Below are 18608 nucleotides of genomic sequence, written 5' to 3'. Positions count from 1 at the left end.
CAGCGAGCCCCGCGCGGCGGCAACGCGAAGAGAGGAGCGGCAACATGGCGGCCTCGGGAGCTGGTGACCCTCTGGATGCTAAGCGTGGAGAGGCCCCGTTCGCTCAACGTATCGACCCGACGCGGGAGAAGCTGACACCCGAGCAACTGTATTCCATGCGGCGGGCGCAGCTTGCCCAGTGGCAGAAGGTCCTACCGCAGCGGCGGACCCGGAACATCGTGACCGGCCTAGGCATCGGGGCCCTGGTGTTAGCTATTTGTATCCGTCCTTGTTGTAGACTCAAGGGGACAGCATATAGGGGAAGGGGAACAGAGTGTGCAAGAGGGCTTTACCACCCGTTTAATTTTGGGGTAAAATGGGGTTAGTACTTTGTTATTCCTAAGGTACTCTTTTATTTTGATTTATTAATAACGGAGTTGGGGTTCAGGGCTTAGAAACAGCAGCAGTGGGAAGCCGGAATCACTGATTTGGGAAGGTAACAAGCGTGGTAGAGCAAATCTAGGAAAGGGGAATGTGCATAGTCCATGTGGTTTCCTGAACCTACCTCCCCAGATGGTTACACCTTCTACTCGATTTCCCAGGAGCGTTTCCTAGATGAGCTAGAAGACGAGGCCAAAGCTGCCCGAGCCCGAGCTCTGGCAAGGGCATCAGGATCCTAATCTGGATGGGTATTGATCATGTCCAACCTGCTGGAGCCCCTTCACATGGTGGATGATGCCCCATGACCCTGTAGAAATTGAATCCTCCTCACAACATTGTTGGCCTTCTTAACTAACCTTGGGCCATGATTGATCCCAAGAAACCAGGGACTTAAGCATTTGGCTACTGTCAAAAGAACAGAACTTTGCCCACTGCACACTTGCTGTGTACAATGACTGAGCCATTTCTTGTAGTTTGTTTCCTTGAGAGGTGTGCGTGCGACCATGGCTTTTCCCAATGTTTCTGACTTTGTGGTTTACCCCCTTCACCTTCCAGGGATGTGACTGTTATGAGGTTAGGTGTGGCAGCTCTGTGCAGTGTTTGAACCTAAAGTGGTATAGATAGGGTCAAATTGAGAATAATAAACTGAGTCATTCTCCTGGAGTCAAGTGAGTATGGAGGCTGAGAGGCAGTATATGGCACTTCATGCTGGAAAGCTTCACAGGCAGTAGCTGCAGTGGTGGCACTGCCCCAGGGAGCTGTAAATGTTTAACTAGAATTACTTTTTCCATGAGATCTTTCCACCTGATTTAAGGGAGAGATCACTGGGTGGTTTGAGACTGAACCCACGTCTTAGGGGAAGGAAGGTCACTCTTCTGTCCTCTACCCACAAGAACATACTGTAGCTCTACTGCTTTTCCCATCCCCAGAGAGAGAGGGGGAGAGAGAGAGGTGGATGAAGGGTGAAAGACAAGCAGTCTTCGTTCTTTTAACTTTCCCTTGTACCTGCCTGTACAGGTCGAGGGTGGGGTTTGGAGGGGATCCTAACTTAGTCAAGTGGATCACTGACCTTGCAGTTTCCTCATTAACTGATGGTAGGAAGCCAGAGGGCTGGGCAGCTTCCACTGCTGCCTCCCACTGTGAAAAGAAAAGTCCCTTTTAAATCTTCCCCTACTTCACCCCACAAGGCTTTGCTCCCCCACTTCCTAAGGCATGGCATATGGATTCACGGCGTCCTTGTTTCCAGCATTTTTATTGGTTGCTGCTAATGTGTGAGCATATGCCCTACACTCTCCCAGCTGGGAGTGGGCCCCTCTAGAAGCATCTGGACTTGGGCGGGATTGCTTAGTGGTTGACTCTTGGCAGGGGAGAGGGGCTAGAGATGAAGATGGTAGGCTGCAGGACTAACACCTCCACACAGCAAACAGTTCACATATGTTTGGCTCTTCACTATAATGGAGCTGCACTCTCCATGCCCCCCTGGCCTTCTACCCCTTCAGTGCTGGGATCTTCCTTGCTCAGTTGTGTTGGTCAGAAAAGCATCAGATTCTGAGAACACAAGCTCCATGGTGGGCCCTGGTGTGGGGGAGATACATGGCTTCTGTTCTGAATTCACTGGAGGGAAAAGAAAAAGTGATGAAGAAACCTCCAAGGTGGGAGGATGGCGAAGCTGCAGCCAGGTACCATTCCCTGATTCCCTGGGCTCTCCCTCCCTTGGGCCCGCCCTCACCATCCTGCCAACATCCCCGGCGAATGTCACCCCCTTGCTTGCCCGCTGCTCCTGGGAGCCGGTGCTGCTGCCACTCAGGGAGTTCCTTCGCATGATGCCTGGGAGCAGGACGGGGGAGGGAGAGCACTAAGTGAGGAAAGGGGAGGTGGGGAGAGGGGGTATATTCCCCTGGGGCAGACCCCCAGGACCTGGAAAAAAACAGTAGACAGCAAGGGGTCTCAGGGAAAAGATGGAAGCTGGGTGACTGCAGTCTCACCAGGGCCTGGGGGCTCAGAGCGCTGTAGGCTGTTGCGGCGGGAGGTGGGGAAGCTGCCCTTGGAGAGGCGGCGCTGGCGGCTGGACAGCATAGCAGCTGGGGCCACAATACCCGGTGGGGGCTGCTTCCCCAGCCGGCTGTACAAATCTTCAATTTCTTTTTTCTGTAGTGTCTGTAGTGTTTCCACCTCTGACAAGTGCCTGAGGATGCACAGAGGGCATGAAAGGGCTAGCCACACACCATGCTCTCCCAGGTTCACCTCTCGCTCCTCCATCCTCCCCCGACTCACTTCTGCCGAAGACTTTGCAGCTCAGCCCAGAACTCCTCATCTTCCCCACTGCTTTCTGACTCCTCGCTGCTCAGACACAGGCTGTTGTAGGAGTAGTTCATCCACACTGGGCTGGGATGGCTCAGGGGTGAGGGGCTGCCCCCATCTTGGGGTTCCTTCCCATCATCTCCTTCCTCCTCAACTCCAGCCCCCAGACCCTCAGCTGCACGGTCGCTCTCAGCCAGAGCTTCCCTGGTCTCTGGCCTGGCTCCAGCACTGTCCTCTGTGTCTGAGCTCTCTGAAGTAAGCTGAGGGGTTGAAGGTTTCGGAGAACCAGAGAGAGTGGGGGATGTTGGCTGCAGGGGAAGAGGCTCAGCTGGTTCCTTGGATGAAGTCACTTGGAAACGCCCAACAAGCTGCGGCTTTCCCTCTGTAGGGCGACGAGGAAGAAGGCATGAGGAAAGGAGAGCAGTGACAGGAGAGACAATTAGTAGGGATAATGGCAGGGGAAGGTCAGTGGTCAGAGGCCTCACCTTCAGAGATGGGCGCCAGCCTGGCTTCCCCTGGGAGAGGCCGAGCAGGAGGTGGCGAGGCCTAGAAAGTGTGGGGCCATGAGAAGGGAAGAGTGCAGAGTGGAGTCTCCCTGATCATCCCTCTTGGTTTTCTACTCACCTCATTCTCCACCTCAGCTGTGTGGGGTGAAGGACTCTCCTGGCCACCAGGAGCAAGGGGAGGGGGAAGGGGCAGGCTAGGGAAGGGACTAGGAGGGGCTGGAGGAGATTGGGAAAGGAGCCCGGGCGAGGGGGACAGCAGGGACTGGGCCACGGTCATCACAGCCAGTGAGAATGCACTAGCCAGAGAGAGGAGAGGGGCTGCTGTGGTGGAGGGGAGGGAAGAAGTGGAGGGGCATGGAGGAAAGAAAGGGGGACTAAGAGTGACCTGAGAACAAGTGGGAGAGAATGTAGGCGGAGAAGTCGTGGGGAGAGAACTCTGGGGAAACTGAGAGAGTGGGACTGGAAACTCAGGTGTGCTGGAGGAGAATGGAAGTGGAGAGCTGGTGGGGTGTGGAGAGGGATTTGAGGAGACCTGGGAAGAAACAGGGGAGAATGGGGAAGGGCTGGGATGACATGGTGGAGAAGTGATGGGGAAGACGGGACCTGGGGAAATGGGGGTTCCAGGAGAAAATGGGTTTCCAGGAGACAAAGGAGTCCCAGGAGAAGATGAGGTGGTGGAGAAGGCTGCCCAGCTCCTGTGCTCCAGGGAGTTGCTGCTCTGGAGCTCTGCTAGGAAGGAGGGTATGTTGAGATCACGGTCCCACATGCCCTGTGCCCTTCCCAGGAGCAACCCCAAGGGTTGGGATGAGCAAGGACAGAACTCAGTACATACCATTGGATGGGTCTGGGAGGGGGACGGGCAGGGCAGGTAATGGTGCTGGCTCCTCCTGAGGCAGAGAAAGGAGTCCACAGTCACAGTGGGGAAGAGCAGTCTGAGATGGAAGGTGTCAGACTGGGGTTCCTAAGCTAGGACCCATAAACCTCTAGGAGTCTGTACATGAGTTTCAAGGGATTCAGAAGCATATGTGCTGAAATGTATAGAGGTAAAAGGGCATGATGTCTGCAACTTACTCTCAAGTGGTTCCGAAAAATATAGTATGTATGCACACATACAGAGGGGAGAGGAAGAGAGAATGATGATGCTAAGGTGGCAAAACACTAACAATTGGCAAATCTGGGCAAAGGGTATCCAGGGGTTCTTTATACAATTCTTGCAACTTCTTTCCACAAGTCTGAAATTATTTCAAAATAATGAGTTAAAAGAAAAGTATGTATTGAACAAGTTTTCCAGAACAAGAGGTGATGGCTTTCATCATATTCTCAAATGGGGTAAGAGCCACTGTTTTAGGGTCCCAGAGATGAAGAGGAGGAAGATCCAAGGGGACTGCTGAAGGCAGAGAGTAATGAACCCTGCAGCAGAGAGTCCATTTCCCCTGGAAGTGTCCAGAGGGGTCTGACCTGGGGGCTTAGGGTGTCTTCAGCAGCCTCCATGGGGCCAGTGTCTCTCTTCAACAGGGTCTCCACTCGCTGGATAATCTCCCGAATCCGTCTGAGAAATCCATCTCGCTCCGAGGGCAGAATGAACTCGTTATACACCTGGCGAGGGTCAATAGGATGGGGAGGGAGAGCTTGTTATCTCTCTCATCCCTCTCCCCCTGCTTCTGATCTTAAAAAATCAGGCCAGGTATGATGGCTCATGCCTGTAATCCTAGCACTTTGGGAGGCCAAGGCGGGCGGATCACCTGAGGTCAGGAGTTCAAGACTAGCCTGGCCAACATGGTGATACCCCATCTCTACTAAAATACAAAAATTAGCCAGGCATGATGTTGGGGCCTGTAATGCCAGCTACTGGGGTGGCTGAGATGGGAGAATCACCTGAACCTGGAAAACTGGTTGCAGTGAGCCAAGATCGCACCACCGCACTCCAGCCTGGCAACTGAGCAAGACTCCCATCTCAAAAAAAATAAAAATAAAAAATCCACCCTTCACACTACTGCTTCTGCCAACCACCAACCTAAAACAAGTAAATGCCTATTGTGTTGCAGGCACTGTGTGGTGTAAGGAGAAATACAGCCTAGAAGGAAAGGTGCTAACATTCATAGGATGCATATATATGCTAGCTGCTTTGCATATATTATCACATTTAACACCAATAACTTTCTGGGGCCCATATTAATATCGCTGTGGTAGAATTACGATAACCAATGCTCAAAGAGGTTAAGTTTCATCTGCCTAAGGTCACAGGATTTAAACCCACATCTACCTAAAGCCAGAGCTGAGTTATCTTCACTGTTGCCTCACATGCTTTTGGACACGATTTCTGCCCCATAGGGTTTATAAAGTGTAACACAGGCCCACATACACCCATCCCACAAAGTTAGTCAAAATAAGGCAATAAATGGCAAATGTCACATTCAAATCCATGAATACCTATTGAGCACCTGCTATGTGCTGGCATTGTGCTGGGTACTGTGGGAATACAGGGAAGCATGAAACAAGGTCCTAGTCTTAACAAAGCCCAAAACTTAGTGGAGGAGATACATAAATACATAATTAAACCTACTGCAAGGCAGCCTGTAATAGGTAAGGCACTTACAAGTGAGATATAGATAGAAATGCTGTTCCAGGGTTACGGGTGTCGGGGGGTGGAAAGGCAGAGTTGTTTAATGGGTATAGAGTTTCAGATTTGCAAGGAAAGAAAACCCCCGGAGATCTGTTTCACAGCAATGTGAATATACTTAACATTGCCGAACTGTCCACTTAAAAATGGTTACGGTGGTAAATTTTACATTTATGTTTTTTAATCACAATTTTAAAAAATGCTATTCCAAAGACAGAATACCACACTGGGGATGGGGGGAAGCTGGGACACTTTCACAGAGTAAGTCTTTGGAGCTGAACATTGACAGATGAGAAAAGCAACCTCTATTGAGGACCTACCATGTGTGGACACTTCTACATTACATTGTATCATATCAGAACATCTCTGCAAAACAAATACTATCATCTGCATTTTACTTATATGCAACTGAAGTTTACAGAGGTTAAGAAACTTGCCCAAGTTCATTGGATTAGTAAATAACAGAGCTGAAGTTTGAACTTAGGTATTATATGAAAGCGATCCCTTCCTCTATTCCAGGCTGCTCACCAGCAAGAGCAGAGCAGTCTAGGCAGAGAGAACAGTGTAGTAGCTTTGAAGCATGCAAGGCGTGGTACATTATTATTTTATTTATTTATTTATTTATTTATTTATTTATTTATTTATTTATTTATTTATTTTTGAGACTGAGCTTTGCTCTATTACCCAGGCTGGAGTGCAGTGGCATGATCTCGGCTCACTGCAATCTCACCTCCTGGGTTCAAGATATTCTCCTGCGTCAGCCTCTCAAGTAGCTGGGACTACAGGTGCCTTCCACCACGCCCAGCTAATTTTTATATTTTTAGTAGAGACAGGGCTTCACCATGTTGGCAAGGCTGGTCTCGAACTCCTGACCTCAAGTGATCCACCTGCCTTGGCCTTCCAAAAGTGCTGGGATTACAAGCATGAGCCAAACGCCTGGCCTATTCAATCTTTTTTCTTTTCTTTTCTTTCTTTTTTTTTTTGAGACAGAGTTTTGCTGTTGTTGTCCAGGCTAGAGCGCAATGGTGTGATCTCGGCTCACCACAACCTCCACCTCCTGGGTTCAAGTGATTCTCCTGCCTCAGCCTCGCGAGTAGCTGGGATTACAGGCATGAGCCACCACGCCTGGCATGGCCTGTTCTTAAAATAGTGAGGACTCAAGTGTAGCTGAGTGTGCTGTGAATTTTAAAGGCTTTGGAATTTGAACCTTACTCTACAACCACAAGTAGCCACTAAATAATTTCGGGTGAAAATCAACAGATCAGATCCAAGTCTCAGGAGAACTCTGCTGCAGAGGAGTGGAGGGAGGACTGGGTAAGGAGAGAAAAGAGGGCAAAGGACTCTGGATGCATGGGGTGGGGTCACTTTGGCTGTGCAGAATCAAAGGGGGCTTGAAAGCCCAATACAGAAGGCTCTAAGAGTGAGAGCCCCTGAAGCAGGTGGAGGCAGAGGCAGGAAGGCACCCAACCTCTCCAGAGGCCCGTTTTGAAACCAGTGTGGCTGGAGGGAAGACTCTGAAAGGGTCAAGTGGTTTGACGGAAAGTGATGAGCCTTGTGTGCCAGGTGATATTGTGTCTTTGTCCTGGACACAAGGTGAATGACATGATGGAGGAGATGCTTTAGAGAGGGCTCCTAATACCTGGCGTTTCTCCCATTCCTTTCCCTCCTTCACCCCCGGGGCTGGCATCCACCACCTCCACTCCACTGAAACTGGTCTCCCACAAAGATCTCCTAACAAAAGGCAGTGTGGTCTTGCCTGAGGATTCACCCTATGCCACCTCCTTGAAACTCTCTCCTCACTCAGTTTTGACTAACTTCCTCCTACCTCTCTGGCTTCATCTCTGTGTCCTTCCATGACGTACCCTCCCGCTTCCCACTCCAGAACTGGTGGTATGCGCTGAAACACACTCTGCAACCCTCTGTGTCTCTGGCTTTGCAGGCTCATCTCCCTTCACTTTCAACTCTGTACTGACCACTCCTCCATCCACCTCTCTCCAGCCCTGCCTGACCCATATCCCACAGCTATGGAGGATCTTGTCTTGGCTGTCCCTTCTTCACTCAAGCTCATCATGACCTCTTAAAAAAATTCTTCATTTCTAACTTCCTCTCTCCTTTGGTCACCTACTCTCCTACTCTACTTTGGTGGCCTACAAGTTGTCCTTGACATCCCTTCTCCCTAACTCCCTATCATATCAACTCAGCAAATATTTATTGAGCATCTACTATGTACTATGTTCTGTACTACGTCAATAGGTTACTGGATTACAGAGTAACTTATTTTCCCGAAACAACCCTCAGATTCACCCTTTCTCCTCTTCCCTCCCATAAGCTACTCTCTCCTTTGTCCACAGGTGGTTTCCTGGGTCTACCTCCCAGGTATTTTCCCTCCCTTCCCCTAACCCCCTTCCACATCCTATGGCAGATGGTCTTCACAAAGCCTACTGTCACCATGTTACACTCTGCCTTTTTTTAATCTTATTTTTTATTTTTTGAGACAAAGTTCACTCTGTCTCCCAGGCTGGAGTGCAGTGGCATGATCACAGCTCACTGCAGCCTTGACCTCCGAGGCTCAAGTGATCCTCCCACCTCAGCCTCCCAGGTAGTTGGGATGACAGGCATGTGCCACCACACATAGCTAATTTTTTAAATTTTTTGTATAGATAGGGTCTCATTATATTTTCCAGGGTGGTCTTGAACTCCTGGGTTCAAGCGATCCTCCTACTTCATCCTCCCAGAGTGCATTACAGGTGTGAGCCACTGGAACCAGCCCACTCTGCCTATTTATTTATTTATTTTTAGACAGAATCTCACTCTTGTCACCCAGGCTGGAGCACAATGGCACGATCTCGGCTCACTGCAACCTCTGCCTCCCAGGTTCAAACAATTCTCCTGCCTTAGCCTCCCGAGCAGCTGGGACTACAGGCATACGCCACCAGGCCCGGCTAATTTTTGTATTTTTTAGTAGAGACGGGATTTCACTATGTTGGCCAAGCTGGTCTTGAACTCCTGACCTTGGGTGATCCACCCGCCTCAGCTTCCCAAAGTGCTGGGATTACAGGCGTGAGCCACCGCGCCTGGCCTCTGCCTAACTCTTAACATTGTCTATTCTATAATCTGGACCCACTTTACCTACCCAGCTTCACTCCCCACAACTCTCCTATAGGAATCTTTACTTCTAATGATAGTAATTCCCTCATGAAGCCCTCCCAGCCCCATATTCCAAGTCACTCTCTACTTGGAATGCCTTTGCTTATGCTGTCCCTGCATAGGGACACCCTTCACAGCCTTTCCACCCTTCACGGCCTTTCTCGCTCATCTGCCAAGGTCCTGGGTAAGCCCATTGCCCCTGCTGCCCAGTCCATCCTTCACCTACAGCCACAGTATTGCACGTCTACCAGGCACTTACACGTAGCACTTGTGTGTACCCGGTCAATGTGAGTCTCAAATTGCTCCAGCTGAGAAGCCAAACCTCACTGGATAAACAGAAATCTCCCCCAAAACAAGGGCTGAGACGTCTTCAGTGTCACTGTGCTAAGTGTCAACCAGAGATTTAAAAACCCTTGCTGTTGGATCAGTGGGTTTCAGCCCCAGCGGACATCCGGAAGGAGACTCTTGTTCCAGATCCAAATACTCTGTCCTCATCTCTCTCCCCCTCACCATGGCAGCTGCAATCTCTTCCGGGCTGTCCCCATCCAGATCAAATCGGAAGGTCACCATCTTGCTGTTATGGGTCTGTAGCTGGCACTCAACCACTCTGTCATTCTGGTCTGAGACCTTCAGATTCAAAGTCAGCAGAGGGGAGGAAGTCAAGCCCTCTGTCATCATGCTGTGTCTCCACCCTACCCCAGCCAAGTGACAGCAGCCACAATGGACTTGGAGATAAGTAGATCCCACCCCTAAAGTCTGGTTGCCTCTTGAGTACCAGTCACACACTGCTTCTCCCCTTTTCTGGGTGACCCCCCCCCTCCCCGGCTTTCCCCTGACACTCCCCTCCTGGCCCTGTAGGTTACTCTCTATCTCCTGTACTCCATCCTTACACTAGTGACCCGCAGCCGGGATCGGGGTCTGCGCCGGAGATTCCTCCCTGGGGGTCTCCTCATTTGTCCCATCCCTTCTCCCACATCGCTAAGGCCTGAAGCTGCATCTGAGGCATAGCTGGTAAAGAGAAAGAAGATAGAATGACTGTCAGAGCAGACACTGAGACCCCAGTGCCCCAGGTGTCTCACCCTGGCACCCCAATTTGTACTAGAACATACCTGTCCCCAGGGGAAAAGTCACTTCCAGGGCCAGAACGTGGAATGGATAGGGCAAAAGCCTGAAACAGGATAAGGGTTCATGAGGTCAGGGGAAGATAACTGTTGCAATCTAGGGAGATGGTGTCAAGGATGCTGGGAGGATATTAGGGAGATGGAATTAGAGAAAAGGAGGACAAGAATGGTAGATTTCCAGGGACATAGGGCTGGATCATGAGATTGGGTTTCACAAGGAAGGAGATAGGTCATAGGCTTGGAATGGCTGGGAGTCCCCCATGCGACCCCCTCTCACCGAGGGCAGGCAGAGATGGGACTCAGCCGGGCTAGATGGCACCCCCCCAGGGGGCTGAAGGGCAGGGTCTGAGGCATCCAGGAAGCCAGAGGAGCTGAGGTAGCCATCAGTCTCGCAATCCGCTGGTTGGGGAGGGAGGGGATCAAAAAAAGGGGAAATGAAAGGGAATAGTGGCAGAGGAGGGGGCCTGCCTAAGCAAGGAGGGGCCTGGAGCTGGGGAGAGTTCCTTCCTGGAGGGAGCTTCACGGCTAGAGGTGGAAGGCAGGGTAAGTGACTGCGGTGGGGGTGAATTTCTGGGTTTGGGGCAGAGTCCAAGGTGTTCTGGGACCTATGTCTCAAGATCAGGGGTGACTTACAGGTGGTAGATGAGTAGCTGGCGTGGCGGAAAAGGAAGGGCTGGTGCTGGTCTGCCTCTGGCTCTTCAGGCTCAGGGGGGAAAACACTGGGGGGACCGGGAGCCATGGGCACAGTTGCTGGTGGAGGTCCTGGCTCTGGTGGGAGTGCCTCCAATTCCCTTGCTTTACGCAGCTTCTCACGCTTTCGCTGGATGGCGGCAACCCGTTCACGTACTGCACGGGCCACTGGCTGGTAATCGGCTTCACAGACCAAGCCCAGAGCCACCTGGAGTTGGGGTGGGGGATGAGAAACACAGTTTGGGACCCCCTCTCAAAGATCCATCAGGACACCTTCTTGGGAACTCCGGGATATGGGAGGAAGGAAACCAGCACTTACTGATGACCCACTATGTCTGCTAACTGGCAGCTCCTTACATTAGCATCATTAGATCCTCCAAACAACCTTGTGGGATAAATCTTACCATTCCATTTTAGAGATTAATGAATTGACCAGTTCATAGTTATACAGTAAGTCAGTGGTTTCCAATGGGAAGAAGAGATGTTTGGCAATATCTAGAGACATTTTCAGTTGCCACAACTCGAAGGTAGATGCTACTGAATCTAGTGAGTAGAAGCCAGGGGTTCTTCTCAGTATCCTACAATGTACAGGGCAGTCCCTAAAACAAAGATGCCAACAGTGCCAAGGCCAAGAATCCCTTGTCAGCAATGGATCAAGATTGGATCTCAGGTCAGGTTGGGCCATGATATGGAGACCTGCTCTAAATTTCTAACACATTCTCAGGTTCTTGTCCCACCGTAGGTGGTCTCCACCCTTGCAACTGTCATGTCTCTATTAAGAATCCCATACTCAGCTGGGCATGGTGGCTCACACCTGTAATCCCAGCAATTTGGGAGGCCAAGACAGGTGGATCACTTGAGGTCAGGAATTCGAGACCAGCCTGGCCAACATGGTGAAACCCCGTCTCTACTAAAAATACAAAAATTAGCTGGGCGTTGTGGCTCGTGCCTGTAATCCCAGCTACTGGGGAGGCTGAGGCAGGAGAACTGCTTGAACCCAGAAGGCAGAGGTTGCAATGAGCTGAGATAGTGCCACTGCCCTCCAGCCTGGATGACAGAGTGAGACTCCATTACTCCCCAAAAAGAATCTCATACTCCCTTCAGGACTTCCGAAGCCAGTCCCCAAGCATCTGCCCTTGAATCTTATGCCTCTCCCCTTCTACCGGCTTCCATTCATCACCTCCTCATTCCTTTTAGCCACAGGCTTAGCTGAGTGAGTAAAGGAGGTGGGGAAGGGTAACCTGATTTAAAATCTGAACCACCTCAGTTTCAATCTAGCTCTTCCACTTACCTACTTAGGGCACTGGACAAGGTATTCAACCTCTCTAAATTTCCATTTCCTTATCAACAAGTTGAGATAAAACTGCCCCCTATGCAGGATGGGTAGCAAAGATCAAATGCATGTGAAAGTGCTTTAAGCCATGTACAGATGTGGGCTATTAATGAGCTCTTACTATGTGCCAAGCACTGCCAGGGATAGAAGAATCAATAAACACAGTCTCTGTCCTCAGGGAGTTTATAGTCTAGTGGAAAAGAAAGATAGGAACTTATTCAGGTCTAAGACAGGACCGATAGTCGGGAGTGCTGTAACAGAGAACTTGCTGAAGTGGAAAGAAGCATTTAAGTTTGACTCCAGAGGGGACGGTTTCCCGAAATCAATGGTTCTGATCATATTGGAAGAAAAAGAAAAAGAACAAGGGGGAAGGAGGAAAGAAGGAAAAGATAAATTGGCAAGAAGGGCATTCCAGGAAGAACAGATCAGCTGGAGGTAAAGCAGGGATGCTGGAGGACTCAGGGCTCCCTCTGTAAAGGAAAACTGGGTGTGGGTGCAGGTAAGTTAGGGCTGGAGAGGTAGGGAGACGCTGCAGGAGATTCTGAGAGGGGTAAGGTGCCCGGCCCCCATCGCTGCCACGCCTCCTGCGCCCCATCCCTGTCGCACTATCCCCTCGGGTCAATGCCCTTTACACGTCCAGTGGCAGCACAGTCTGTCCTCCGCTCACCATCTCCTGTGCCACCTCCTCGGCCGCGTCCCGGCCCAGTTGGAACAGGAACTCGATGGCCTGGTTGTCCCGTGGGCGCCCCCCGCGCCGCGCGTCCTCCATGCGTAACCAGAGCTTGAGGCCTGGCTTCTCGCCGTCGTCCTCCTCCGCTAGTTCCACGTGCACACCGCGCTCCTCGCGGAAGAAGGCGTGGGCCAGGAGGTCCTGGATGGTGAACCTGAGGGTGACGCGAGGTGTTAGCCCAGCCCGCCGCGGCCCGCGGCCCTACTCTACCCATGCTCTGCCCTTTCACCCCCACCTCTCGTTCTTATCCGTGCGGATGCAGCCTTCAATGATCTCCTTCACCTCGGGTATCTTCACCTTGTAGAAGCTGTTCGGCTTTCTGCCCTGGGGGAAGGGGTTGCATGACACCTCCGGTCCTTTGATCCCCAGCTCTCGGCTTGACACCCCCCCACCCCTTACTCCACTCCTGCCTTAGGCAGCTGCGCGTGCAGTTGCAAAAGCCTGACTGCTACTGGAAGATGTGATTTCAAATCTCACTCCCCCGCCCAAGTATTTACAGCGTGACCTTGAACAAGTCTCCCGCTGTTTGTTCATCTGTAAATCGCAGGGTGGAACATTTGCCCCGCTCACCTCACAGGGCAGCTGGAAGGATTGGATGAGAGATGGGATGCAAAATCATTTGTGAACTCTTGGGAGCACCACACATATTATTCTAAATAGCGTGTACTGGAGTGGGTGCGTGTGCATTCAATATCCTGTGTTCACCAAGGCGACTCTGTCTAGCCTGTTTTCGTGCAGGCAAAGGGCATTGACTGCCGGCTGGCTGGGGCAGGAAAATGGGAGGTGGCCCTGGAATTGCCTTTCCCGCCAGCCCCATGCCTCTCACCGAAGTGACCTTGCGGTAGATTTGCGCGGCATTCTGGCACTCGGAGTACGGGTACTCAGAGGTGGCCATCTCCAGCATGCACATGCCAAACGCATACACGTCCACGGCCTCATCGTACTTTTCCTCGTACATCTCGGGGGCCATGAATTCCGGGGTCCCTGTAGGGTCAACAGCAGGGATCAGGTTGCTGGGCACTCTGGCCTTGTCCTTTCCATTGGGCTAGGTAGCCCCAGGCAGCCCTGCGAGTGCAAGTGACCCTGGCCCACAGTGGGGTTAAGCAGGGATGCCATAGGTCTCCTCAGGTCCCCTGTCATCTGGTAGTTCTGTGGACCTTGAAGGCCCTTGCTGAGGGGAGGGAGTACCCAGGTTCTCTTCTGAGGTGGGGGAGGAAGGAATGGCATGGACCCTCCTGGAGAGACGCACCGATGACACTCTTGGCAAAGGAGGCGCGCTTGAGCGTGGCCAGGCCCAGGTCCCCGATTTTGACGGAGCCAGTAGGGCCCGTGATAAAGACATTGTCGCACTTGAGATCCCGGTGCAGGATGGGAGGAACCCGGGAGTGTAGGAAATGAAGTCCCCGCAGGATTTGGCGGCTCCAGCGCTGAAGGACTCGCGGCTTCATCTCCCGGAACCGCCTCAGGTACCTGGGGGAGGGCACATAGCAAGGGTCCTGGTGGGGGACACGGCCAATGGGGAGGAGTCCCCCCACTGGGAAGTTCCCCCCTGCAGCACCCTGCTGCCGCCTCCACATCTTCTGCCAGCATTCTCCTAGTCTATGTCTGCCTGGCCCCAGGGAGAAACTGAGTCAGGGGGTGTGGTGGATAGACTGACGTTACCAAACGGGTTGGGAAGTAAACTGATAGATAGCGCCGCAGCCAAGGTGCTGTGGGAGCGCAGGAAGGGATGACTAACTGCCCCAAGCATGAGGGCTTCGGAGAGGAAATACTTTTGTGTTGCATCTTGAATGATGAGTAGGAGCTCAAAGGTGAAAGGGGGAAGGGATGGAGACTTCCCAGGCAGACAGGACACCGTGCTCAAAGGCACAGAAAAAGCCAGTGACAAGGCAGGGTGGGACGAGGTGCCAGGAATTTGGTGTGATTGGAACTTAGGCTGAAAATGAGGCTGTATCCTAAGGCGTTTGTGAACAGGTGAGCCTGTGTGGCCTTTATTCCAAGGCCATGGGAAACTTTGAAGGGGTTTTAAGGAGGGGAGTGACAGTTCAGATTTTCAACTGGGAAAGATCCTCCAGGCTGCAGGAAGATAGGATCACTTAGAGGGTGGCAAAGTTTGGGAAGGCCCTTCACGAGGCTGCTGCAGGGCTCCAGATCAGCGAGATGGCATTGAGGTGGTGGCATGGGTGAAGCAGTGAAAGCCAGGTGGGGAAAGGTTAAGGAAAGACTTGGGGACAGACTGATGAGGGGGCAGAGTGGAGAGAGGGGAGTCTGGGGAGACAGCCAAGTTTTTGACTGGAGTGCTGGGTGGACATTGCCACTCACCAAGGCAAAGGCTGGGTGAGAGGGAGATGATGAACCTGGTTTTACACCTGGATATTAGAGAGTTTGAGGAACCTGGGAGTTCAGGAAGCAGTGGGCACACATCCCAGTCTCCCTCTCCCCACCCACTCATGCGCAGAGCTCACGTCTTAAGTGTGCCCGAGGTCATGAGTTCGGTGACCAGCACGATGCAAACCTGGCCCCTCAGCACTGACTTCCACGAATCGTAGAAGCGGACGATGTTGGGGTGCTGCAGCCCCTTGAGCATCTCCACCTCCTCTGAGAAGCGCTGCCGCTCAGCTCTAGACAGTTTCCGAGTCTGTGGGATGGGGGACAGGTGTCATGTCAGGCCCAGGACCCCCACAGAAAGGAACAGGGACACCTGGAGTGGGGTTGGGGGAAGAGGTAAGGGTTGGAGCCCACAGATGGGGTGGGGTTAGTGGGATCACTCGCCCAGTGGGCTGCAGACCCTGAACTCTCCAACAGTCCCCCACGTAAGCTGATCCAAGGACACACCCAACCTGGGCCTGGGGCAGCCCCCTAGACCCCCTGCTGGACACAAGCTCCTTTATGCAGCCCGGTCCCGGAGCCCTGAGCTCAATAGCGCCTTTGTGGCTGCCCAGGCCGGCCATGGGGCGGGAGGGGGCACCCGGGGGCTGGCAGTGAGCAGGCAGCAGGCGGGCAGCAGGAGACCACGGGCAGGGAATTGGGGCCGGCAAGGGGGTTAGCCCCAGAAACTGGGAACTGCTAGATCCAGACAGAAGGCAGGAGGGATATGGAGGGAAGTACTGAGAAGGAAAGAAAAGATCCAGAACTAGGTGCCAAGAGGCCGCCCACCCCCATAGTTGTCCCGCCCCGGCTCCTCTCCCTCCCCTCACCCCCCAGTTTGGCTGCGTCTCCTGGCCTGGCCCAGAGCCTGGGGCGCGGCACTGGCAGGCGCAAGGGGCGAGCCCTGTGCCAGGGCTGGAGAGAGACCCTTCCCCTAGGCTCTGTCCCCCATCTGAATCCGAAGCTTCGGGCCCCAAGTTGACTGGGTTCTCCTAACCCATATGTAGCATGGGAGTGATGGGAGGAAGGTCTTCCTAAAGCCCATGGGCTTAGTGCCTTTAGATATGGGAGGGAAGGGAGAGCACAGGTAGGCAGTGGGATGAGAAGCAGAACTGGACTCACTCCAGAGCTGGGGCTCCCTATGTCTCCCTCCTCGCAGCTGTGAAGTCCAGAAGTCTGACTGCTCCAGAAGGGACTAGGGGGCCCCATTCTGCCACAACTGCCCTAAATCTTTTAGAGTTGGAGAGGACCCTTGCCCAGCTCCTGGCTTCCCACATCCCAGCCTCCTGGTCTGCAAATAGGTGGGGACGGGGATGAGTGAGGGGATCAAGAGGACCAGGGTCATAACTGAGGATCTCAGGACTTAGGGGAGAGGAAGGGATTGTGGGTACCCACCAGCAGGAAACTGACCTAAACTGGATCCCCTGCCCAACTTCCCATCCTGTCTTCCACCTCTCAGGGTTGAGTATGGAGACTTTAAAGTGAGAATGTTCATACCCATGGAGGAGTCACCAGACACCACCTGCCTCAGTCTCTCCTTCTGCAGCCCAGAGTCAGCCAGATCAGTCAGGGCAAAGACAGCAGAGGTGTCTATAGACATTTGGAAAAATATATCCTTCCCTTGATGCTGTCTCCCCCACCCTCTGTCTCTCATCCTAAGACCTCCAGAGTCCCATCCCAAGGTGCCACCGAGGGGGCTCCCAGCCGCACCTGCAGCTCACACCAGGCCACCTCCACTGTGGTGTCGGTGTCTAGCCCTCGATACACCGTCTTGAAGGAGCCACGTCCAATCTCGATGTCAAACTTGAGGTATCGGCCATCGGGGGACGTTGCCACAGCCTGGGTCTCCATGTCCTCCTTTTCTTCCTGCTCCCGCCGCCGCTCTAGGGCCACAGCTTCAGGGACCCTCAGCGGCTCCCTGGACCCCGGGTCCACTGCAGAGTCCGGAAGCTTGGGACGCGCGGAGTCTTCTGCAGCCTTCACAGGGGCTCCCTCGGTCCACGTGCCCTCGGGGATTTCTTTGGAGCTAGGCGGTGGGCTCCTTGCGGGGCCAGGACCAGAGGAGTCCGGAGAATCGGGGGGTTCCGGAGCGGGTGAGGGTGGCAGGGACCAAGAGTTCAGCAGCCCCAAGTCGACTGAGCTACGGCGGCTGAGACGAGAAGAGCGCGGCCGAGGCTCAGCCTTCCCGGAGAAGCGGCGCGCTCGGCGAGGAGGGGGCCCGAGGCGGGGCTGTCCCGTGGTGGCAAGAGGCGGCGGGGGCCGCAGCGCCAGGTCGGCCTCAGTCTGGGACATAGGGACGGTGGTCTCCGTGGCCGGGGATGCCAACATGAGGAAGAGCAAGGCACCGAAGGGTAGAAAACCAGACGGCTGGAGAGCAGGCGGTCTGACAGGCAGACCCGCTGGGTGCGCAGCGCTCCGGCTGAGCGGCTGGGGCCCCAGCCCCCGGCTCGGCCCGGCCCCGCCCCTGACCCCGCCCCACGGCCCGCCCTTGCCCCCCACGGCCGCCCCTCCGAGCGGCTCCCGCCGTGCGGATCCCCGCGAACAGCCCCTCACCTTAGTCACCGCCCCGCCCAGCCGCGTCCCCCTCTTTCCCGAGCCCCGGGCCGCAGTGTCACTCTGCGGCCAGAAGTGAGTGGGAGACCGCGTTGCGTCCTCCCGCACTAAGAGTGCACAAACCTGTTTGTGCGCGGGGGAGTGCAGGAGAGGAAGACACTCGGATCCTAGTGGGGGATTACTTAGGGGTAGGCTACCACCCGCCTGCACACCCCAGATAAGGCAGCACCACCCCCTCCTAACTGTCCGGAGTAGCCCCAGGCCGAACATACAGAGAGGACAGTGGAAAGGTCTGACATTGTTGTCCCTCTGGTCTGAATAGGGAATGGGTGTGTGCTCCCCAGGATAAGTCCCTCCCCCAAACTGCCCGGTCATCCATCCCCTCCAGGCCACCTTGGCCGCAGCCTAGTCCTGGCCAGAGTGGCTGTTTTTGCAATGTGGGCTCTCCTTCCTCCCTTTCTGTTTGCCAAAGTCTCCAATAAACCAAAGTCCACATCCGGCTTACCCCCTCAGCTCCCCTTGGCCACAGTTACCCCACCCAGACCAGATGGATGGAGGGAGGGGCTTCAGAATAGTTCAGGACTTCCATAGGGGAGACGGTGAGGGAAGGGGGAGCCCTTAAGTGACTCCAATTCAGAGAGAAAGCAGTCTGTCCCCAAGCTGTGTTCCATCAGCACTCCTCCACACAGCCCACCCAGCAGATGTAAAACCACAGGCTCACTGGAGCCCGCAGGGCCCTGGAGGACCTTTTCTTCTACAAAAGCCATAAGCTTTCTTTTCTCTCCCCTCTCCCAGGCTGGGATTTACTCAGGTGGCAACA

At 53.6% G+C, this 18608-nt stretch overlaps 2 protein-coding genes across 2 annotated transcripts; one reads left to right on the top strand and one right to left on the bottom strand.

The window, feature by feature from the left end:
* Positions 1-2: 2 nt before the first annotated feature.
* LOC111537349 (cytochrome c oxidase assembly factor 3 homolog, mitochondrial) lies at positions 3-1083 on the top strand. Its single transcript, XM_023204040.3, has 2 exons — positions 3-258; positions 553-1083. The coding sequence occupies exons 1-2, from the start codon at positions 45-47 to the stop codon at positions 657-659; spliced, it is 321 nt and encodes a 106-aa protein (XP_023059808.1). The 5' UTR covers positions 3-44; the 3' UTR covers positions 660-1083.
* A 572-nt stretch (positions 1084-1655) lies between these two features.
* Positions 1656-18576, bottom strand: WNK4 (WNK lysine deficient protein kinase 4). Its single transcript, XM_031934402.1, has 19 exons — positions 16946-18576; positions 15334-15506; positions 14118-14338; positions 13695-13852; positions 13104-13192; positions 12806-13022; positions 10749-11013; positions 10393-10514; positions 10104-10162; positions 9885-10002; positions 9505-9621; positions 4686-4823; positions 4060-4114; positions 3346-3953; positions 3207-3267; positions 2695-3103; positions 2406-2605; positions 2150-2247; positions 1656-2034 (listed from the first exon to the last, which is right to left on the bottom strand). The coding sequence occupies exons 1-19, from the start codon at positions 18161-18163 to the stop codon at positions 2032-2034; spliced, it is 4329 nt and encodes a 1442-aa protein (XP_031790262.1). The 5' UTR covers positions 18164-18576; the 3' UTR covers positions 1656-2031.
* Between the last annotated feature and the right edge of the window lie 32 nt (positions 18577-18608).

The sequence above is a fragment of the Piliocolobus tephrosceles genome, chromosome 16, assembly GCF_002776525.5.
Source record: "Piliocolobus tephrosceles isolate RC106 chromosome 16, ASM277652v3, whole genome shotgun sequence".
NCBI classification, from domain to species: Eukaryota; Metazoa; Chordata; class Mammalia; order Primates; family Cercopithecidae; genus Piliocolobus; species Piliocolobus tephrosceles.
Note: the sequence above shows the minus strand (reverse complement) of the source record. Positions and strands in the feature narration are given on the sequence as shown.